The sequence below is a fragment of the Aquarana catesbeiana genome, linkage group LG04, assembly GCF_042186555.1.
Source record: "Aquarana catesbeiana isolate 2022-GZ linkage group LG04, ASM4218655v1, whole genome shotgun sequence".
NCBI classification, from domain to species: Eukaryota; Metazoa; Chordata; class Amphibia; order Anura; family Ranidae; genus Aquarana; species Aquarana catesbeiana.
Genome location: NC_133327.1, coordinates 366,649,777 through 366,674,772, shown reverse-complemented (window position 1 = coordinate 366,674,772; position 24,996 = coordinate 366,649,777). Strand labels below are relative to the sequence as shown.

The 24,996-nt window shown below is 42.3% G+C and overlaps 1 protein-coding gene across 2 annotated transcripts in view; it reads left to right on the top strand.

The window, feature by feature from the left end:
* The window catches only part of SEC63 (SEC63 homolog, protein translocation regulator), a 115,561-nt gene that overhangs the window by 14,454 nt on the left and 76,111 nt on the right, over window positions 1–24,996 (top strand). For both annotated transcript variants that reach the window (XR_012243902.1, XM_073627034.1), the window contains exons 2-4: window positions 11,612–11,711; window positions 13,521–13,635; window positions 23,399–23,511. Coding sequence is in view for 1 of the 2 variants with exons in the window: in XM_073627034.1 (XP_073483135.1) it covers window positions 11,612–11,711; window positions 13,521–13,635; window positions 23,399–23,511 (328 nt within the window). In the remaining variant the exon portion in view is untranslated. The remainder of the gene's footprint in view (window positions 1–11,611; window positions 11,712–13,520; window positions 13,636–23,398; window positions 23,512–24,996) is intronic.

The window sequence follows — 24,996 nt, the reverse complement described above, 5'->3', positions numbered from 1 at the left end:
GTCCAGCCAAGGTCTCCACACACTCTAACTTCCTATAGTTGCTTTGCCTAATATAAAACACTTTCAATACAAGTCATTGAGTTGATAATCTCAACCCAATTCTCCACAGTCGGGGGGGGTATGTGCCTGCCATTTCTGTGCAATTGATTTTCTCACCTGAAATAGGCATCTGAAGACTACTTCGATAGTATCATTCAAGACTCTAGCCTCCTCCATATCCCCTAATGGGCATGTCTTGGCAATCGGTGATATTACAGTTTTAAAGATTTTATTTATCCTGTCCACTACCTTCACCCAATATCTAAATAGCTTCGGGCATTTCTATACCATGTGAAAAAAATCCCCTGTCGCCCTGCACCTGGGGCACTCATCATTTTGTCTCCACCCGAGTTTAAACATTTTTTTAGTGGTATAGTAGACTCTATATATTAGGAACAAGTGGGATACCTTCTGCGAAGGAGAAATCAATACCAATTCTTCTTGTTTCAAAATCCTATCCCATTCTTCCACAGTCAATGGCCCCACATCTTTCTCCCATCCCGCTTTACTCTTAGAGGGTCCTACTCTGTTTAATGTTTTAGCCTCCAGTTTGGCATACAGCTCTGAAATTAGGCCTTTAGATGTGTCTGTGTTGATTATTTTTGAGAGAGTGGGGATCTAGGGCCATTCGATTGTCTGTGACCTAAACTCTGCTTGAATAGCGTGTCTAATTTGAAGGTATTTATAAAACAAGTTATTCGATATATCAAACTCTCGTTTTACAGCTTGGAATGTTTTCATAAGATTACCCTCATATAATTGACATAGCGGCTAATGCCCTGTCTCTCCCATTCCATGGGCCTATCTATACCTCTTACTTCCGCTAATTTTCTATTGTTCCATAAAGGGGCATATTCTGATATCCCACCGTACCCCAACAGTGCCTTCGACACCTGCCATACTTTACTAATTAATTTTATCGTTGGGCATCTACAAATGAGTCTGCTTCTAATACCTCTATTAGTGTGCTATGTGGGGCCCCCATTATCATCATTCTAACGTTGGAATTCCCCACTCCAAAGGCACCACAGCCCGCTAGATGTTGGAGCTGGGATGCCAAAAAGTATGATCTTGGGTGTGGAACCGCCATACCCTCTTCTTTAATCAGAAGCTGCATAGTTTGCAAACTAATTCTAACTTGGCCCTTTTTCCAAATTAAGTCCCTAAAAAGGGATTCTATTTTTTTTTAACCACTTTTGGCCTATCCAAATTGGGGAGTTATAAAGAAGATATAGTATCTGTGGTAGCCATATCATCTTTATTAGATTGCAACATCCTGCTACAGATAATGGGAGTCGGCTCCAGATATCTCCTTTTTGTTTTAATTTAAGTAGTAACGGTGCTAAGTTGCCATTGAGATATTGTTTTATATCACTTGTAATCCAAACGCCCAGGTATTTCAACTTTACGACAGCTTTTGAGGTGGGGAGTTCCAGACGGTATCTGGTTGCCAAGAGGGTTGACTGGCAATAAAGCCGATTTTTCCCAGTTGACAACCAGACCAGAGAATCGTCCGAACTCTCCTACCATTTGTATCACTGTTTTTAATGAAGTTTCAACATCCCCCAAGAAAGAACAGGACGTCATCAGCAAACAGTGCTCTCCTGTCCTCCCACATCCGTATCTGGAACCCCTGTATACCTGGCATTGATCGAGTCATAATTGCTAATGGTTCCATTTTAAGGGGGCAAAGGACAGCCCTGTCTCGTCCCTCTTTCTAACTTTAACAGATCTGAAAATTAATTGTTGATTTTAATTTTTGCTCTTGGTTCGCTGTAAAGTATTTTCACCCATCTTATAAAGGAGGGGCCAAACCCAAATCTCTCTAAATCTCTCCATAAATACTCCCATTCCAGGGTATCGAATGCCAATATAGCCCTAGAGCCCCCATTCTCTGTTGGAATCTGCATGTTTACAAAGACTCTTCTAATGTTGATGCTAGTTGACCTATTGGGAATAAAACCTGATTGGTCAGAATGTATAAGTTTTTTTTGAATACGTCTATTTAAATGAGTTGCTAGGACTTTGGCCAAGATTTTTACGTCTGTGCAAAGTAGTGAAATTGGGCAATAGGAGGAGGCTTCCGGTGATCTTTCCCCTCTTTATGCATTACAATAATGGTGGCTTCTGACATAGAGGTGGGCAATCTCCCATTGGTTAGTGCCCACCCCAGTGTATTCAGCAGTTCAGGGAGCAATACCCCTCCATATTGTTTATGCCTCCAGTGCTAACTTAAATGCACACGTCAAACACATATGCCGACATTTGGCTCTGTAGCAAGATGGCCCTGGGATGGAAACAAGATTTCTAGACCAAACATTTATTATAATGCTGAATTTAACATGTGTCATTCAGTAATTCACATTATTCATCTATTCAGCCAGCTCTGCAGTGAGAACTGAGTGATCAAACACCGCTGATCACTCAGTTCTCCATCCTGAGCATAGAGCCGTGACTGTCAGTCACAGGCTCTCTGCTCTGCCCCTCCAGCTGTCATTGGAGCGGGCGGTACGAGCTGGTTCAGGCTCTCAGCGGATCGCTGAAAGGCTGAGCCAGGTGCCGGTCCAGGCATCTGGGTGGATCCCGACCATATGGTGAAGATCTTTTTAGAGCCTGGACTGGTGCTGTGACGTCAGCTGACAGCAGGCTTTAGCCTGCTGCTGACTGAACTGCACTCCTGTGACCTACAGAAGTATAGCCAGAATAGCTTTGACTATACTTCTCCTTTTTTTTAAAATTAAGCTTACTATATGAAACTTTTGTACTGTATTTCCTGTTCCTTGTACTGTCTGCTTTTTTTTTTTTCTCCTGCTGCTGGAATTACAAAAAGAATTTACTGTATTTCATAGTATTATGAAAAAGTTAGCACACCCCTGGTTGTATGACATGTTTTCTTGACTAGCTCAGTGAAAGACCTACATTGTGAACCTCTGGCTCACTTCTTAGGCTTCATGTACACTACAGCTCCTAAACTTGAGTTTAGGAGCTTTTGCCGTTTTTTTTTTTTTTTTTTGCGAAAGCGCCCTAAACTCCACTCCACAAAAGCCTATGTGTTGATGTAAATATAGACTTCTAGGATCGTTTAGGAACTGGGTGTTTAGGGGTGGTTCAACCTCCCTCTCCTGAATTTGGAAGTGTTGTGTTCAGGATAGGACCGTTTTGACCGCTGGCCGAAAAACGCTGCCGGCGGCCATAATAGGCTGTGTACATGAAGCCTTAATCTAAACCACAGGTTTGCTTTAAGTCAGAAAAAGACCGTTTTGGATCTTAATGACTGCGCTTAATAAACATCTGAAAATTTAGATAATTGACTCTTGCTAGGCAGAGGACGGCTATAAAAAGATATCTGCTTCCTACTTGCAATATCCATTTGCCAGAATGTCATGTCATTAAGAAATGGAACATAAGGGGAACTACTCATATGACAAATTTTGGAACACCTAGAAAAATATCAGAACTACTTGAAGACTGGCTATGTATGCAGTCAATACAATCCCCCCCCCCCCCATAAAGAGAAGTTCATTCTTGGGAATTACATAAACCTTCTTTCAGTGTATACTGGATGAATGTCATGCAGTCAGTGAAGAAATTGAAACTGAAATAGCTTTGGGTAATCTAAGAGGAAAGTGTTTAAAGGTTAGCTCCACTTTTGTGGGGAAAAAAATAATATAGCGCACAATTGCGACACAATTCATGTTGTAATTGAATGTTATTAAAAATTACCTTCCTTTTCAATTTGCAGCCGCTGTAATTTTCTGAAACTGCAATATGGCTACCTGGAGGTGTTCTGTACACAGATGGTGTACAGAACGCCCCCCAGAAACATAATTTCCTGCTTGTGTGATTGGCTCACCAATTTTCGCAGAAGTCTGCAATAAGATACAAGTCAGATTGCAGGCATCCCCTGGAACAAAAATGGCATTTTTGGTGAGATACTCCCAATAGGAACACGTCTAAAGAGATGCAGGCCCAGCAGATTTCCTCAGAGCCCTGCAGGTGCAGCAGCTGATTTGATAATTATGAAACCACTCCCATTAGATTAATGTTCCCACATGGGCACAGAGAAAAACACAGGGGTTTCTTTAAAATAACAAAAGGTAGGAATCTGCAACAAAGTTTGTTATAAACCTTGTAATGTTCCCAGAGGGGAATGTTTTACTCCTGTCATCTTCCAGGATGGCACACCTGAGAGATGACTGGTCTCACCTGACAGGAAACACAATCAACAATAGAGGTTAAAAGCCCCCGCCCTTCCCTCTGCTCCTCAGTTCTTGATTGTGTTTCCCTCAGCATGGAGCGAAACAACATTTTATTTTATTTAGACCATCAACAGACCAGTGGTGGATGCAAGTCTCGGCCAGGGCTTTGCCCTTCCCAGGGGGTATATTTTCCCCTGCTCAGTGGGGGGGGGGGCAGGGCAGTAGAAACGGGAAGAGCCCTCCCTGAGATCTGGAGGCCCCTGGACACAGTGAAAGTGTGTCCAGAACTCCAGGGGCCATGCTTCCCACTCTTTCCTCCTAACTGACAGTGGTAAATGGGACGGAGGAGGCTGCCTGTGTGTCCATCTGCTGCGCCGTGGGGAGAGGATGACAAAGAACTAGGGATCGACCGATATTGTTTTTTCCGGTGCCGATACGATACCGATATTTTAGCAACCTCTCAGGCCGACATTGTCTGCCGATATTCTGTACATTTATAAAAAAAAAAATTTACACTTCTTCTTTTTTTTTTTTTTTTTTATCATCACTGTTGTTGCTGTCACAAGGAATGTAAACATTATGACATCGCTTCCGGGGTACTAGATCTGAGACCCGCATGAAGCATCACTTTGTTCAGGTCTTCGGCCAGCCGGCGGGCGTGTCGGCTGGTTGCTCGGGCCTCCCGGTGGGACAGGAGAGCCTGGGCGAGCGGTGGGGTTGTCCCTTCCCGCTGTTTGTAATAACAGCCGAGCGGCTGCTGAGCTGCATCAGTTGTCATTACAATAAAGCCGATCGTCTGCTCTAAAGTATGGTATCGGGGGGATGCATGCATCCCCCCGGTAAAACCCCTTCAAGCAATATCGGTAAGATCGGTCTAGTTTGCGAAAATGCTTTTCAGAAAATGCTGATATCGGCCTGCAATAATTGGCCTTACTGGTAATCGGTCGATCCCTACAAAGAACACTACAGGGGAGCTCTCTCTGCGGGGCGGGGAGCATCTCCTGCTCTCCCCAGCCCAGGGTGCGGGCTCTCAGCGGGCGACAGGAGACCTAGTGCCGCAAGGCATCGGCTGCTCTGCGCAGGTCTGGATGCTCGGCAGAGGGGTGGGCCACGCCCAGGCATGGCGCCATTTCCACAAACTTAATTTCCGGGGACGGAGGGAAAACATGTCCCAGAGTTAAAGTGTTACTAAAGCCAGTAATATGAAAATACTTAATCTGCCCCCCCCCCCCTCCACAGTGCCCACAGCTGATAAATATTTTTACATTAAAATACTGCCACTATATACCTTTTTTGATAATCTGTATACCACGGCCAGTGATAAACTGCACAGTTTTTCCAGTGCTGAGAGTTCAGGTAGGAGAAGATTTCCACTTCAGCCTGTATACACTCCCACATGTGTGATGCCAATATCATGTGACCTGGCTACCTCTGAGAACAAGTAATTAATCTCTCCAGCATAAAAGACACAACTGAGCATGTGCAGGTCAGCTGCTCTGCCTGTGTTAGCTGCCTTTCCCCAGATGGACAGTGCAGGGAGGGAAAAATCTGTGCATACAGGATAAAACAGGCTTTTTACACAAAGCAGAGGAATAATCCCGTAAGTATCACGGTGAGTATAACAAGCATGCTATGCTGCATATACAGACTGATTTTACTGTTGTGGGTTTAGTAACACTTTAACAAGGTTGGACAGAGAGGAGAATCCCCCTCTATCTCGGCAGTCCATACAAGAGGAGCCTATGATACGGAGGCAGACTACCTCAGCAGACAGCCCATCCACCAGGGGGAGTGGGAACTAAACGGCGACGTATTTTCAGTCGTGAGTCAGCGCTTTGGCAGACCAGAAATAGACCTATTTGCCTGCAGAAAAAACAGCAAAGTACAGAGGTTCTTTTCCATCACCAGGGAGCAGGGTCCCCCGGGTGTTACAGAAGCTGAGCCAAGCATACTGCAGACTAACTGTAAACGCACCTTGGTGGCCAAGGAGGGCATAGTACCCCACTCTAAAGAAGTGGTCAGTCTCTCAACCACCCCCCGCTACATCTGCCAATCAGGCAGGATCTCCCCATGCTTGAGAGGGAAATCCACAGAGAATAGGGATGTTCGGAAATCGGGATCGAGACCCTCTTGCTAAGCAGGAAGTCGGTCACCAGACGTATCATTCATTCAATTGAGTATAAGCCGAGGCACCTAATTTTACCACAAAAAACTGGGAAAACTTATTGACTCTAGTATAAGCCTAGGGTGAGAAATGCGCAGCTACTATAAGTGGAAAAGAGGGTCAACAATGCCCATTTGCATGCCTCACTGTGCCCATTTGCAGCCATAGGTCCCCCGAACTTCAAACTCAGTAGTTAAGGGTTCCTAGATGCCCCCTAGCTGCAGCCAAAATTTGGGGTCTCTGGACCCAAAGGGTCCCAAAATGACATTGCAGCAGATGGACACAGTTGACCGACTTTGGGTCCCCGTATCTCGGGGCCACTTGGTGCTAGGAACCCCAAATTTGGTGTGCAAACCCAGTGGCAATAGCAATACAACATATCTAAAGCTGGGGTTCCTAGCACTAAGTGGCACTGAGACATGGGGCCCCAAATTGGTTCAGAAAACGTCAAGCACTTTTTCTGCAGCAGAGAATTACGTTTTCCGAACCGAATTGGGGGCCCCATATCTCAGGGCCACTTGGTACTAGGAACCCCAGCTTTGGGTATGTTGTAGTGCTAGTTCCACAGTGTTGGCACGCCAAATTTGGGGTTCCTAGATCCATGTGGCACCGAGATTCTTTGCACCAGAAAAGTGCTAGACTCGAGTATATGCTGAGGGGGGCACTTTCAGCACCAAAAAAATGTGCTTGTACTCGAGTATATACGATATATATACGCAAAGGTCTGGGGAGTCTTTTTTTCCTTGGTGTCAAGTGAGAGAAGTCTCCCAGCAGACAATCCTGGCGGTCCTGGACTTCCTCCAGGAGGGAGTTGACCAGGGTCTGGCGGTTAATACCTTCAGGGTCCACGTCCCTCTCCATATTTTTTTAAGGGAGACTCGCCCTCGATCCTCTTATAAAGAGATTTCTGTTAGCCAGGGAAAGGGTAACCCTGGCAATATCGAATAGGTTTCCACCGTGGGACCTGACCTTAGTACTGGAAGCCCTATCTAGGGGGTCTTTTGAGCTAGTGGCTCAGAACCCTATTACGTTTCCTTCTGGCAGTTAAAACGGCCAGGAGGATTGGTGATTTACAGGCTCTGATGATTAGAGCCTTTTTTGTTACTTCTAGAAGACAGGGTTATCCTTAGGCAGGATCCCTTGTACTTACCAAAGGTGACCTCACAGGTCACACGAGGTTGTCGTCCTTCTTTTTGCGAGAACCCCCAGAATGAAAAAGAGGTGACCTTCCATTAGTTAGACGGTGTCTACCAGTTTGGACAGAGTCAAGAGTTTTAGGAAAACCAACCACTTGTTAAGTTGTTTCTGTGGCCAGAAGAAAGGTTTCCAGGCCTCTAAACCAACCATAGCAAGATGGATAAAACAGACCATCTTGGTAGCATGCGAGCAGTCAGGTAAACCAGTCCCAGCTCACATTAAAGCTCACTCTTCAAGATTTCTGGTGACCTCCTGGCAGAGAAGGTGGGCGCATCTATTGACCACCTAAGGACCTGGCGTTTAGCAGGAAAGTCCTACAGGCAGTAGTCCCACCCTAAGGTAGGCCTGAGCTTCTTGCTCATCGTCTCAGGTGTGCTGTCCTGGAAGATGACTGGAGAAAATTACCAGTTACACTTACCAGTATCAGTGTTTCTAGGAAATTTTCCAGGACGGCAAGCCTACTTCCCACCCCTTGTTCGTTGGTGGTGTTTAAACTTCACAGAATTTACCCTCGTGCACTGGTTTGGGCTAATACTTTGTAAACTGAGGAGCAGAGGGAAGAGCGGGGGGCTTTTAACCTCTATTGTTTGTGTTTCTTGTCAGGTGAGACCAGTCATCTCTCTGGTCTGTTGTCCTGGAAGATTTCCTAGAAACACTGTTACCGGTATGTGTAACTGGTAATTTTTTCAACAAAAGTGGGGTTGCGCTTTAAAGTGAATCTCTGCTTTTCTTATGCAGAGCAACACAAGAGGTTTATTTATGGTTTATGGTAAGACATTGCTAGCCTCCTGTAATAAAGACCCTGTCTGTTCACAATTTTTAATTTTTTTTCTTTTATGACCACTTGCCGACCAACCGCCGTCATTATACAGCGGCAGGTCGGCACGATCCCGCAAACAGTCGTAGCTGTATGTCAGTCCCTTTTAAGCGGGATAGCAGGCGCGTGCACCCGCTGCACAGCGGGGGTGCCAATACTCGTGATTGGCGGTTGCAATGATCGCGAGAGGAGAGAGAGATCGGGCGTTCCCATGAGCTGGGAACCACGATCTCGCATCTCCTATAGTCAGTCCCATCACCCACAGTTAGAACGCACACATAGGGAACACAGTTAACCCCTTGATCGCCCCCTAATGTTAACTTTTTTCCTGCCAGTGACATTTACACAGTAATCAGTGCATTTTTATAGCACTGATCGCTGTATAAATGCCAATGGTCCCAAAAATGTGTCAAGTGTCTGATATGTCTGCCATAATGTCGCAGTCCCGATGAAAAATCGCAGATCGCTGCCATTACTAGTAAAAAAATAATAATAAAAATGCCATAAATCTAACCCCAATTTTGTAGACCCTATAACTTTTGCGCAAACCAATCAATATACGCTTTTTGCGATTTTATTTTATTTTTTTTTTACCAAAAATATGTAGAAGAATACATATCGGCCTAAACTGAGGAAAAAATTAGCATATAAAAAAAAAAAAAAAAAAAAAGGGGCTATTTGTTACAGCTAAAAGTACAAAATATTGTTTTTTTCAAAATTGTCGCTTTTTTTGTTTATAGCGCAAAAAATAAAAACCGCAGAGAAGATCAAATAGCACCAAAAGAAAGCTCTGTTTGTGGGAAAATAAGGATGTCAATTTTGTTTGGGTACAGCGTCACACGACCGTGCAATTGTCAGAGCGACGCAGTGCCGTATCGCAAAAAATGGCCTGGTCATTGAGCAGCCAATTCTTCTGGTGCTGAAGTGGTTAAAGGCACTGTCTACAGCAGGGGTATCCAACCTATGGCCCACGAATATGAATGTGGCCCAACACAAAATTAGGACACAAAGGTGATTTCATTGAGAAATGCTACTACATCCATCCAGCCAGATATTGTCAAATATCGCACTAGTTTTATGTTCCTCTTTTACTTTTATATAAAAAAAAATGAAGTTTTATTACTCAGGTACATTATCTATATCAGTAATTGCTAATTTGTGATTTGCCTAACTTTTTCTGTTTTATCAGTTTTCTTTATTGTTAGTGTATTTTATATGTGGTCCAAGACCATTCCTTTTCTTCAAATGTGGCCTAGGAAGGTCAAAAGGTTAGGACACCCCTGATCTACAGGATCTGTTAATACTTCATGGTCTTTTCAACATCCAGCATCTGTGTCTCATATTTGTGTCAGATTGGCAAGGCTGCCATCTGGGCTTCTATTAACATGTTTAAAGTGGAATTCTAGGCTCTAACCAAGCCTAAATGCTCCCACTCTCCATCTAACATCTATAGTAATTACCCTGTAAAAGGAAGATGCGTATACTTACCCATTCTTGGAGCACTCCAGTCTGGTCACATGGTCTCACCAGCAGGTGGCTTCAGGGGAGAGGAGAGAGCGCTGAAAACCCATGTAATGCCTGGGCGGTGATGTCACCCATAAGGCTGTCCCTTCTCTCCCCTGAAGCTGCCATTAGAAGCCAACCATATGACTAGACCGGGGCCTCCTGAAAACAGGCAAGTACAAGTATTTAAGGTGCTGGAAGGGGGTTGGAGCCATTTTAAGCTTGGCTAGAAAAAGTGCCTGAAAGCTGACTTCCGTTCATTTGCATGGGTGCTTTCACACTCGGGTGGTGCGCTTGCGGAACGTTAGAAAAAGTCCTGCAAGCAGCATCTTTGGGGCGTGTTTGGAATGCTGTAAAAAAGCTCCAAAAACGCCCCTACCCATTGAAATGAATGGGCAGCGCTTTCGAATCGCCTTGAAAGCGACACAAAACGGGTGTTTTTTAAATTTTTTTTTAAAGGTCACGTGCTGGCACCCGAAAAGAGCCGCTAAAGCACAGCAAAAACAACCGGCACTTTAGCAGCGCTTCAATGTGAAAGGGGTCGAAGTTCTACAGCATGGATGTTTAGGCCTTCTCTGATTGGGTGTAAGCTGCTTTCTGAGCCTGTCAAGTCTTCGTATCCTTATTTGTTACATGAGCCTGTTGGTGTTTACTGTTTTCCCACTCCTCAGTTGGGTTGCTTTTTAACATTCCATGATAAAGACCAACAATCCTGGGTTCGGTTTTGAAAATTAGGATTTTTTTAAAACTCTTTGTTTCTTGGAGTAGTGTGAAACTTGTGTACCTCCCCTCTGTTCTAATGATCTCCCTTTGCTTGCTGCAAAACTAAGGCTAGCTGGGAGTGGGAGGGATTACAAAAGGAATGTACCCTGCAGCCTTCTGTGTGTTTTTTTTTTTTTTTTTTTTATTTTTTTTTTTATTTCTGTGTCAAATCATATTATTATTATTTTTCAGGATTTATATAGCGCCAACATTTTGTGCAGTGCTTTACAACATGAGGGCAGACAGTACAGTTACAATACTATTCAATACAGGAGGGATCAGAGGGCCTTGCTCGTTAGAGCTTACAATCTAGTAACCCATAGTAAAGAAAAGGCTAAAGATCCTGTGTCCTGTACTGTACCCCAAGAAACAGATTTCCCTAATTAGTCATAGACTTTTTCTGCTCTGCTGCAGTTGTTTCTGGAAAAATTTTAAGCCAGCAGCTCCAAATACTGTAGCTGTAGGTTTGGGGCGGGGGGATGTGATTATTTATTTATTTTTTTTTTAATTTTCTGCTTGGATCGCCAAGGCAGGTGGAACTGCAAGAGGCTGATACCAAGGCAGATTTAGGTACTTAACATTGCTTAATGATATAGTCCTAAATGCAGAGCTGCATTAATTTGTCTTTTATATCTGCCTGGAGTTTAGCTTCAACCTATTTTTCCCTGAGAAAATCAAAAATAAGCAAAAATAAGTTTTTGGCTAGAACTGTCAAAAATATTTGCATAAGACGAGCTCTGTTTTAAGAATTCCAAATTTGTGGATTCCTAGTTTGAACCAATATGTAATAAATCCACTTAAAGCTGGGCACTAAAATTTTCAACCAATTCATGGTTCATTTTTTATTTCGATAATTCATTCTACCATTCTGCAGTGATGTGCAAGTGGAAACCCACAAATCTAAGTTTATTTTCTTCTTTTTATCTTTAGAACAAGTAAGGCTGAAAAACATACGCCATGTATATCGAAGTTGTGTATGGTACCAGCTGAAGTCCATCAAGCCACAGCAAAATATAGTCCCCACAATAAAGTAAGTACTATATTCAGTTTTGTGTGTGTGTGTTTTTTTTTTTTGCATATATATTAAATATTATTCTAAGTTCATGCCTTTTGCAGTATGGTAAAAGTACCATGTCATTTTGAGATATATATATATATATATATATATATATATATATATATATATATATATATATATATATATATATATATATATATATATATATATATATATATATATATATATATATATATATATATAATTTTTTTTTTTTTTTTTTGTAAGGGGGTTATCGGTGAGTTATTGTATTTATTGTATTTTTTTTTTTTTTTGCCAACTGTGACCCATTGTGGCGCTCTACCTTCACTTCCAGTCCCATAGCCAAAACAGAAAGTTAATGGAAATCCCTGGTTCTCACCAGGTTGACCAGAACAAGCCCCCCCCCCTGGAAGTTCATCCTGTTTTGGTGGCAACCCAAAATGTGGTAAACAAGACATATGGAGAATCTTCCTAACAGGGACATAGACAGAAATAAAAAAATCTGACAGGTATTTCAATCCCTCTCAACTCTATCAATCTAAAACCAAAAAACATTCTCCCTTTAGTTATATTTTGATTGTGCTGCGGTTACTTCTTCTACACTATATGGTCAAGTTTGTGGACACCTAGGTGACCAAGTGTAGTAAATGTTTTTGCAAATATTACTGATGTTTATCCCTCCTGCCCCGGCATCCCTTTAAACTAATTGGAATGCTCGGGGGGTCAGAAAGATCAGCGATCATGTGACCAGGTGTCACATGATTTGAAGCCAGTCCTTATGGCTACTGATTTGTAGCCCAGACCAAGAGCTGTATGCAACAGCTTGGTCTTTATCCTGAGAGCGAGCAGTGAGCACACTCTCAGCACATAAACAATGTCTGCTCACCAACGCATGTACAGTGTGTGGGTGTTAAAGCCCAATCTTTTGCCTTCACACCAGTGTGTCGGGAAATCATAAAGGGGTTAGACAATTTTGCACATCCAGCAAGTGGCAACAGTTTGGGGAAGGCCTTTTTTTGATTCCAACAGGACTGGGCTCAAAACCACATTGATAAAGACATGGTTGAAAGAGTTTGGTGGAGGAACTTGAGTGGCCTGCCTAGAGCCGTGACCTTTGGTGTAAAGTGCAATGCTGGTCAGGAGCCAGGTCTTCTCTTTCAAAATCAGTACATGACCCACGCATGCTCCTTTGGCTAAATGAGCACACATTTCATCACACTCCAAAATCTTGTGGAAAGCAAAAGAGTGAAGGTTGTTATAGCTGCCAAAGTAGGGCAGCATTCAACAAGGTAATTTGGGTGCAATGGCCAGGTGTCCATCATTGCTCGCAGATGCCTTTTTGAGTGTGGTTGTGTCACAATGCATGTGTCATTATTAACTGACTCATAGTTGATGATGAACACCATTGCTAAGCAGCATTTCTCAACTCCACTCCTCATTTGTACAATATATATTTTTTTTTTATTTGTAGGCAGCAGCACAGCTTTGCTAATAATGTCTACAAAGGGTTAATCAGTAACCTCCTTATAGGATATCTGTTAAACATACATGGCCACTGTGGAATGAAGATAATCCATACTGACACACAACACCTAAGCTGCATCGGATCTTAACAAAACAAACTTTGCATTTACCTTACAGAGGCATGTTTGAAAGCAATAAATGCAATTGCAGTTATACAGAACCAACCACAGATCCCATAACATGTTTTATAGAGCAATAGTTCATATAATACCTTGGTATAACAGTTTACTTTTGAAAACGTATTTATTTTGTTTCTCTTTATGTCCAATTTACTAGGAAAACACTTTTGCTTTTGGGATGGGCAATATTCCTTTTTCTTGCCTACAAAGTTTCAAAAACAGATAAAGAATATCAAGAATACAACCCATATGAGGTGCTGGGTTTGGATCCGGTAAGTAACCAGTTTTAGGTAAACAAAGTTTACTAGGGAGGAGGGCTAGGGAGGAGGTGGAATCTTTATGGGTAGAGCTCCAAAGGGATGAAGCTAAGGGGAAATTAATACTGGGAGTATGCTATAGGCCCCCTAACCTGAGGGAGGAAGTGGAGACGGATCTCCTATCACAAATTGGATTAGCAGCAAGGATGGGAAGTGTCATAATGGGGGATTTTAATTATCCAGACATAGACTGGGCGGAGGGAACTGCGCATTCATTTAAGGCTCGCCAGTTCCTTAGTGTCTTGCAGGACAATTTTATGGGTCAGATGGTAGACGCACCAACTAGAAATAAAACATTACTAGATCTACTGATTACCAACAATACAGACCTGATAACAGATGTGGAAATACGGGGCAATTTAGGTAACAGCGATCACAGGTCAATTAGTTTCAATATAAATCACACAAATAGGAGACATGAAGGGAACACAAAGACACTGAATTTCAAAAGAGCCAACTTCCCTAAACTACAAACCTTGCTAAAAGGCATAAATTGGGATAAAATATTAGGAACAAAGAATACGGAGGAGAGATGGGTTTGCTTTAAGAGCATATTAAATAAGGGCATTAGCCAATGTATCCCATTGGGTAATAAATTTAAAAGAGCAAACAAACATCCTGGATGGCTTAACTCCAATGTAAAAATGCATATAAAAGCAAAGGAGAAGGCCTTCAAAAAATACAAGGTTGAGGGATCATCCACAACATTCAGAATTTATAAAGAATGCAATAAGAAATGTAAGGGTGCAATTAGGATGGCTAAGATAGAACATGAAAGACACATAGCGGAGGAGAGCAAAAAAAATCCCAAGAAATTCTTTAAGTATGTAAACAGTAAAAAAGGGAGGACAGACCATATTGGCCCCATAAAGAATGAGGAAGGACATTTGGTTACAAAGGATGGGGAGATGGCAAAGGTATTGAATTTATTCTTCTCCTCAGTCTTCACGAGTGAATCGGGGGGCTTCAGTAACCAAAACTGCAGTGTTTATCCTCATGACACAACACAGGAAGCACCTACATGGTTAACAGAGGACGGAATTAAAATTAGACTTGAGAAACTTAACATTAATAAATCACCGGGACCAGATGGCTTGCATCCGAGGGTACTTAGGGAACTCAGTCAGGTGATTGCCAGACCGTTGTTCCTAATTTTTACAGTCTATTGACTGGAATGGTACCAGCTGATTGGAGAAAAGCCAATGTAGCACCAATTTTTAAAAAGGGCCCAAAAAACATCCCTGGGAATTACAGACCAGTTAGCCTAACATCAATAATATGTAAACTCTTGGAGGGGATGATAAGGGAATATATACAAGATTTTAGTAATAAGAATGATATCATTAGCAGTAATCAGCATGGATTCATGAAGAATCGTTCTTGCCAAACCAATCTATTAACCTTCTATGAGGAGGTGAGTTGCCATCTAGATAAAGGAAGGCCCGTAGACGTGGTGTATCTGGATTTTGCAAAAGCATTTGACACAGTTCCCCATAAACGTTTACTGTACAAAATAAGGTGCGTTGGCATGGACCATAGGGTGAGTACATGGATTGAAAACTGGCTACAAGGGCGTGTTCAGAGGGTGGTGATAAATGAGGAGTACTCAGAATGGTCAGGGGTGGGTAGTGGGTCCCCCAGGGTTCTGTGCTGGGACCAATCCTATTTAATTTGTTCATAAACGACCTGGAGGATGGGATAAACAGTTCAATCTCTGTATTTGCAGACGATACTAAGCTAAGCAGGGCAATAACTTCTCCGCAGGATGTGGAAATCTTGCAAAAAGACCTGAACAAATTAATGGGGTGGGCGACTACATGGCAAATGAGGTTCAATGTAGAAAAATGTAAAATAATGCATTTGGGTGGCAAAAATATGAATGCAATCTATACACTGGGGGGAGAACCTCTGGGGGAATCTAGGATGGAAAAGGACCTGGGGGTCCTAGTGGATGATAGGCTCAGCAATGGCATGCAATGCCAAGCTGCTGCTAATAAAGCAAACAGAATATTGGCATGCATTAAAAGGGGGATCAACTGCAGAGATAAAACGATAATTCTCCCGCTCTACAAGACTCTGGTCCGCCCGCACCTGGAGTATGCTGTCCAGTTCCCTCCTCAGGAGGGACGTACTGGAAATGGAGCGAGTACAAAGAAGGGCAACACAGCTAATAAAGGGTCTGGAGGATCTTAGTTATGAGGAAAGGTTGCGAGCACTGAACTTATTCTCTCTGGAGAAGAGACGCTTGAGAGGGGATATGATTTCAATTTACAAATACTGTACTGGTGACCCCACAATAGGGATAAAACTTTTTCGCAGAAGAGAGTTTAACAAGACTCGTGGCCACTCATTACAATTAGAAGAAAAGAGGTTTAACCTTAAACTACGTAGAGGGGTCTTTACTGTAAGAGCGGCAAGGATGTGGAATTCCCTTCCACAGGCGGTGGTCTCAGCGGGGAGCATTGATAGATTCAAGAAACTATTAGATAATCACCTGAATGACCGCAATATACAGGGATATGTAATGTAATACTGACACATAATCACACACATAGGTTGGACTTGATGGACTTGTGTCTTTTTTCAACCTCACCTACTATGTAACTATGTAACTAAGTAATAAGCTTAAAGTGTTTGTAAATCTAAAAAAAAATGTTGCACTGCCTTTTTAATGTGTTTAAATGTGATCTGTAATGTCATTAATACCTTTCTCTCTGCCAATGTCTTGTTTTACCTGGTTGATCCTGTTTGTGAAGGGAATTGAAATAAAACTGTGCCTCTGGTCTTAAACAATTAAATCTACCTCCTGTGTGTGCAAAACTTTTGACTAAAGTAAAAAGGGGAAAAAGCTGCTGCCCTACTTTTGATTACATCAAAATATACAATATAATAAAAAAATGTATAGCACCAATCCCTAAAAATCTTACTTCATGTGCAAACCTGCGTATATGTATTCCCCTACCAATCGTGCAAAATATACAAAACAATAAATGCCACTTAATTCATATCAATTAACGTGCAATCTGCTATACAATAGAATAAACAAAATCTTCACGTAAATGCAAATAGCGTACTAAAAATCAAGTAAAAAGTGCACGATTCAAAAGACCCATCTATTTTATGCAGGAAAATGATAAAATGACAAGTCCCGCATTTCGAGGTGTCTCCACCATCATGGGTATATACAGCTTGATCTACTGGCCCTATCGGGGCAGGGCCAGGACATTGTCACCGCGCACACCAAAATCGTGCTCGGAACTCCGGTCGGAGGCGATTGGGCTATTAGATCATGCTGTATAGACTCGTGTCAGTTGAGACACCTCGAAATGTGAGTGGCTTTTTTGACTACTTAATGAAATAAGATTTTAGATTATTTTACTCTATGGGAGTCTTTTCTTTCTGATCTTCCTCCCTCATGTGATTATTAATTTTATGGGAGCATCTAATGTCTGATTACCTTTTGGAGTCATAACAGCAGACTTGAAGTGGTTATTGAGTTAAAAGCGCATTGGTTTATAACCTGACCAGCAACTCGCTCTAGTGAGTTTATTTAGTTATATTGGTGACAGAGCACGCAGGGTGTTTGAAGCACACCATACGAGTTTATGTGAAGAGTCATGTTTAAAGAGCACATTAATAAAATATCTTGTGAGACTTGCCATTTCACCATTTTCCTGCATGAAATATATGGCCTTTTGAATTGTGCACTTTATTTGCATTTATGTGAAGATGTTTTATTCTATTGTATAGCACATTGCAGTTTAATTGATATGAATTAAGCGACATTTATTGTTTTTTGTATATTTTTGCACAATTGGTAGTTCAATACATTTATGCAGGTTTGCACCTGAAGTAAGATTTTTAGGGATTAGCACTATCCATTTTTTATTGTATTAATCCTGCTTGTGCCCCTTTTCCTTAGCGTAAACTGATCACGCTAGCATGGCTGTCGGTCCATGCTAGCGTGGTCTGCTTATATCCTTTGTCATCACAATGAAGATACAGGCTGCCTCTCCATCCCCACTAGTCTGTTACAAATAAATACATACAGCATGCTTTTTTCCCACACCACACTGCTTGGCACCCGAGGGCTCTGTTAAAGTGTAAACAGGGCATAAAAAAAATATCAGCTTTCTCTGTGCCCTTGTGGTGATTGGCATTGATACAGTGCAGAATGCACCCAGGTGAATGATGCCATATTTGTTTGGAGCAAAGGAAGTGCTAAATTATGTCAAATAGGTCTGATGCGACTGCAAAGTGCCCCCATCCCTAATGCATGTCAGAATAACTTTTTGGCAACTGGTTGGGACTTTGATTGCACACGATATGAAAAGTTTAAAATATTACAAGTTTGTTGGACGTACATTAAAAACTACACCCACATATGTAGCGACATTAAAAATAGAAATTCATTTTGGGATCATGATATATCATCACAACAGAGACCCAAAAGGAGAAATGTTTGAACCCCAGCACATTTCAATTCATCTAGTATCTTCATCAGGGGGTGTACTGTTAAAGTCTAAATATACAATAGTCATAAGTGTATCATAAAGATGTGGAGGTCATCCCATTAGTTACACATAGCTGAGAATGAACATTTACCTTTGCCTGTGGTGAATACTCAATATGAAAAATGGATGGAAACCTCTGAAATAATGGAACACAAATGGCATGAGAAACCCAAAGGTGAAAAAGCTGGAGGTCTATAAAGGAGAAAAAAAGAATGCAAAAATGTAGCAATGAGTGGAGAGCATGTATATGTTTAGCAATCAACCATATAAGGTAAGAAAATAACTAGCAGCAGCAATCTTCACTGGAGACACAATGATCATGCCAAGGTGTAAAGCATAAAGGAGAAAATTTAGATGCTAAATCCATATACCCCTGATTAAGATTGGATGAATTGAAACGCATTGGGGTTCAGACATTTGTCCTTTTGATCATCTGTTGCGATATATTATGATCCCAATATGACTATGTATTTTGTATGGATTGACCAATATTGTTTTTCGGTGCTGTTTTGATACCGATATTTCGGGCCACCTCTCAGGGCGATAGCCGATATAGTGTACATTTAAAAAAAAAAAAAAAAAATTTTACACACTTTTTTTTATTTTTTATCACTGTTATTGCTGTGACAAGGAATGTAAACATCCCTTGTGACAGTAATAGGCAGTGACTGGTACTCTTTATGGAGAGATCGAGGGTCTTTAAGACCCAAAGCCCTTCCTCTTCAATTGAAAGTATTCAAAACGTCAAGATTGGCGTTTTTGAATACTTTATATTTTTAAAAACTGGTCCTTTTTTAAGATGCCAGTGATCCGGGAAGTGATGTCATGACATCGCTTCCGGATTACTAGATCCGAGACCTGAACGAAGCTTCGGCTTTGTTCGGGTCTTTGGCCAGCTGACAGATGTGCCGGCTGGTTGCTCAGGCCTCCAAGTGGGGCGAGCGACGGGAGGGGGGGAAATGTCCCCTCCCGCTGCTTGTAATAACAGCTGAGCGGCTGCTGAGCCGCATCGGTTGTTATTACAATAAAGCCAACTGTCCGCTCTAAAGAATGGTACCACCCCGGTAAAATCCCCTTGAAGCAATATCAGTAATATGGGGTACGTTTGTGACCGATACTTCAAAAGAAGTGAATATCAGCTGCCGATAATCGGTTGATCCCTAGTATTTTTAATGCTAAAGTATATATGAAGAGCGCTACCCTATATGGATTCTTCCTATTACCTCGTGTTTAAATATAAACAAAAGAAATATCAATTGACCGTGAATGATTAACACAAATAAATCGAATTCAATGCATCATAATTTTACATAAAGTCCGTTATCTCAAATCTTGATAGTGAAGTAAAGTGCCAAGTGCTGTAAACGCAAATGCAGTGCAAATTGTGCTTCCCTCCTGTGTGCCCACTCACTAACCAGCTGCTATGGACTCTCAATGACAGAAGTCATGTGCGCTTGTGCAAATAAGTGCTAAATTATGGTGTAACAAATGTATTGCATGGTATTTGTTCTAGGTGTGAATTTTAATTGTCATTTCATTTTCAGAACTGCTGCCAGTGATAATGTTCTATTTTTGTTGCAGGAGAGTCTTGGCAGCCTGCCAGCCTTCTAATGTAAACAAGCAGCAGGTGCTCCTTAGGCCCTGTTCGATTTTCAAAGTGTCATTCACTTTAATGGGCTGCCCTTTGCGCGTTTGTCACCCAAAAGAAGCTCCTGCTCGTTTTTTGGGCAACAAGCTTCATGCAATTTCTATAGGCGCAGTTTTCTGCGATTGCGTCTGCGATTCCAAATCAGGAAGTGTGACTGGGCCTAAACTGTTGGAAACTGACTGAGAACTGGTTCACACCATAATGCAGTGTTGGAAAGGTGCATACGTGCACTTTCCTGAACTGCGTTTAAGCACACTGCCCCTGTGACCTGCATCTCCAGTGTATTAACTGCACCCCAAATGCAGATCATAGACGCAGTGCGTTTGTGGGCACCAAATCGTTTAGTACCGCAGTACCATGCCATTTGGTGCATTCATTTTTAAAAGAAGTGAAGGCACTACTTTTTGTGTTGTCCAGTGTGTTTTAACAGACCATTTGTGCATCCCAGTGCGGGTAAACAAGGCTCTCACATAGGCGTACACTGTAGTACACCCTGTGTAAATGAGGCCTTCCCTCTGAAACAAAGTTTTTTTTTTCAGGCTGCACAGAAAATAAACGTGATCTCTTTCAAGGCAAATAGATCCATATAAAGAAATCCCACCCTACTCACTTTTGCCCTAAAGTATGAATTGCCAGTAAATGTTGATCTGGCTCAAGTTTATACAGTAATGTGGATAGTTTGATGCTTACCCTTAAAAGTACAGGATTTATTTATTTTTTTTTTTTCACACTTACTGAGGTGGATGCAGCATCGGTGTGATGCTGCAGCTGTCCTGCCACTGGCTCTAAGACTGAGAACCGAGCGATCAAACACCTCAGTCGCCGCTGTCTGCTCTCAGCGGCAAGCTCAGAGGCTGAGCCAGGTGCCGGTCCAGTGTAGTGGCCAGATCCCGACCATATTGTCGTGATCATTCCCCAGCCTGGACCGGCTCTGTGATGTCAGCCGCAAGCGGGCTTCAGCCCACATCTTCTGAAAGCAGGTCACAGGAGTGTAAAACAAACTGCACTCCTGTGATCCACAAGAGACGTACAGCCAAATGAGCTTTGACTGTACTTCTTTTTTAAAGTGGTTGTAAACTCCCATAGATGTATTGTACCTATAGGTAAGCCTATAATAGGGCTTACCTATAGGTACTGTAAATATCTCCTAAACGTGCACCATTTAGGAGATATTTAATGTATACGCATCTGATGAGGTCATCGGCGCAAACGCTCTGAAGGAATGGCCCCCCATGAAGATGGATGCAGCCTCCAGTGGTGACCTCGCATCTGTGGAGGGCTTTGTTTGCAGGTAAGTTTCACAAATTGTGCTAGTATGCGATGCATACTAGCACATTATGCCTTTACTTTGCAGGTTAGAAAAAAAATTAAAAATCGGGTGGTTTACTTCTTTGAGCATCCAGGAGGAGTCATGTGACAATATAAAACAAAATAAGCAGTCTGCTTTACTATGGTCATTTCATCTTGTGACTGAACTTGTGAAAACTTTTTTTATAAGAAAACACAATTACTTCACTATTTCACCTTGGTTTGATATTCATTTCACATCTGAGGTAGAACTAAGCTAAAAAAAAGGACAGTTGAAGTTAATCAGGAGTTTGTGGTGCACTTAAAAGGGATAGTTCATCTTTACCAAAAAAAAACTGCATGTGCAGGTTAAGGGCACTTTGATTCTTCTATAAATAGATTGCATCCAGTTTGCTCTATAAATTGTGTCCTGCTTGTTTTAAGAGGCTTTATGCCCTCTGTGAAGCTTTAAAAGGGTTTGTTTTAACTTTATCACAAAGAACTGCCTATGTGGGTAAAGGGTGCCTGTAGATAAAACAATGTAGTCAAAGTACGGGGGGGGGGGGGGGGGGGTGTAAATGTGGGATGATTCAAACCCTACATGGATACCATCCCGAAAAAGCATGTACAGAGATTGGAGCAAAATTGGGTGGGACGTTGCATGTATCATGTAGGGTTTTTAAGAAATGCACAGATCGAGGAGATTTAAAAAGAAAATATACATAATTTTATTTAACATACAGTTGAGCCTCGGATTACAAGCATAATCCGTTCCAGGAGTATGCTCCTAATCCAAAGTCCTCGCATATCAAAGCGAGTTTTCTCATTGAAGTCAATGGAAACGAAAATAATTAATTCCGCATTGAGTTCAATGGGATGCAATACTGCATGCGGCCAGAGGTGGGGGGGGGGGGGGGGGGTGCTGGAGAGCCTCGGAAACGGCCGAAAAGGCCCAAGAACACGTCGGCTGACCCTGGCAAATGTCGGAAAGGCTCGTAAATGGAGTATTTCCGTGTCTTTCCGAGCATTGCTGATCGTCGCTGCTTGGCTCCGGCGCCCCCGCTTGTCAGGCCAAATGCGGTACTACAGGCCCTATTAGGTTGAATTCCGCTCGTCTTGCAAGACAACACTCGCAAACCAAGTCAGAATTTTTTTTAAAAAGTTGCTCGCAAATTAAAACGCTCTCAAACCAGGTTACTCTTAAACCGAGGTTCCACTGTATATACGTAGAAAAGTTAAAACATTGAAAAAACAGACAAGTTTAAAAACGCCATTACACTGTAACTTATTCTGGTTGAGGGTTCCGAAAGAGCTTTTCTATGTATATATGTTAAATAAATTTGTGTATTTTCTTTTTAAATCTCCTCGATTTGTGCATTTCTTAAAAACCCTACATGATGCATGTAAAGTCCCACCCAATTTTGCTCCAATCTCTGTACATGTAGATAAAGCAAACTGCAGCTTTGACCAAAGTTAAGTAATGCCTTTGCAATAACTGAAGGCCATTTATGTACCTCCCAAAGCCTGGCAGAAAAACTCCGATAGATGGCATCATCCTGTCCTGCCTTGTTAGTAGGTTGTTGCTAAAATATTTACAGACAATTCATACCTCCTGATATGCACTTTCTATTCCCTGTCACAGTAGCTCTGAGGTATATACACTTTGTCCTGTGCTCTCTGTTCATGTCTGTTATATGAATCCTGCTGATAATTCTGAAGATTATTTCTATATGTGGGAAACACATTTATTACATCATCAGAAACTCTAATGCATAAATGGTTGTAACTAAAAATTGTTTAATATGGCGTCTGTGTTTGTAGCTCAGGCTGGCCGTAGAGGAGGCGGTATTTTTTTTTTTTTTTTTTTTTTTTCCTTCAGCCCCATCAGGGCATTGCTTTCTGACAGCAGGACCCTGCGCCATCAGAATACAGTGATCAGCGGCTGCAGATGCTGATCAACAAAATCTTTACAACTTCTTTGACAAAGGTGGATCTAATGATTCACTTTTGTCGAACAGGGAAGGCCTCACACTGATCGAAATTTGACCACTTCAGGTGGGACCTCCTGGATTTTGATCCGTCTTTCCGTCTGTTACCAGCTTAATTTTATGTTCATTCATCCTAGTCTGTGATTCAAAACTGTGGAACATTTGTATTCTATTCTATTGAAATAAATTGCTCAAACACTCAACTGTAGCATGTTATTCCCCATATGTAACAAATCTGTGTTCGACCCTTAAAAGTTTGGTAACTTGGCTTTTGTTTACAGGGAGCAACAGTGTCAGAAATTAAGAAACAATACCGTTTATTGTCTCTGAAATTCCACCCTGATAAAGGAGGAGATGAAGTCCTGTTCATGAGGATAGCAAAGGCTTATGCAGCGTAAGTAGTTCAAACCATTGGTTTCATTCACGCATTGAGCTCCATGCCTAGAGGTGAGAGAGCCTATAGCCACAACTGAATATATCATTTACTACAGCCCGTAAAATTTCCGCTCACATTAGGCGAGTGGAAATAAGCTGAGGGCGAGTGTGGGAACCCCCCAAGGTGGAGCATCTAGCTACCGCTGCTCGTGTGGGCAGGATCTGTGTACTGCTGCGATTCGTGGGATGTTTAGGAGAGTGGGGCAACGGGGATCGGAGCAGAACATGTATCCGCCCACACAAGCACCAGTGGAAAGATGAGATCATGACCAGGTCTAGGGGGTTGCTGGGGAGGGCTGGACCCCCCCGGATGTCAGTTGCACCTCCCAAAGCTCTCCATCACCCCTGGCACTGCGCCAGCAGTCTCCCATCCCTACACAGTACACAGTTGAGCTTAAGCACTGGCACTGAGAGCTCCTCTTCCCCATTCGACAGCTACAATATTCAGTGTATAGCAGGCTACTGCAAATTGAGTTGCCGTTCGGAGTCCGACTAGGGAATTTCAAAGGTCAGAATTGTAACGCAGTAGCCGGTGTGTGCTTTGTGGGGAGCAGGAGATCTTTGTGCCTTTGTTCAAGCTATGTACAGTGCAGGGATGGGAGAAAGAGCTCTGCCTAGTGCACTGTACTGTGCCCTCCTGCCCATTCTGTACTATGCCCTTTAACCCCCACTATACCAAGCCCCCCTGATTCTCTTCCCCCCGGTACTTTGCCCTCCTAACCTTCCCCCCCCCCCCCTGTACTGTGCCCTCCTGTCGTGCTGCCTGCCCTGTACTGTGCCCACCTGACCCCCCCCCCCTAATACTGTGCCCACCTGACCCCCCCCCCATACTGTGCCCACCTTACCCCCTACCCTTATACTGTGCCCTTCCTAAACCCCCTATTACTGTGCCTTCAAGCCCGTCCTGTACTGTGTGATTTCATGAGATAATTTTAAGAGGGCATGTTTAGGGGCAGGACAGGGTAGGGGTTTGGTGGAGCAACTGGTGGCGATTAACTCTTTGGGCCTGGCTAGTAGATCTATAACCTATGTGACATAAGCAAAGTGGTGAGTTTTCCCTCTACAGGTATCATGTCCACACATTGTCTCTTTTTGTCAGTCCCCTTGTATAAAAAAGATGCTAACAGACAGGTGATGTTTTGGATGCCAGACATTGTGTGCTTGCAAGCTCTAACAATTGAAATTCAGTCCTGCTGATGGTAACCAGTTAATCGCTTTGAACAATGTTGAGCTGCTTTGACATTTCTATAGGTGAAACATGCTGTGATGGTGTGGTGGTATATATAATAAATCAGTAGCAGCATGCCTATCTTATACTGGTTGGTTAAAAAAAAATCACACTGCCTTGTAAAAATATTGTGATTTTCATGTCCGAAATACTGTTGTTTGTGTGTGTGTTTGTTTTTTTTTTAAATAGAGATTAAAGTGCGGTACCCGGTATTGT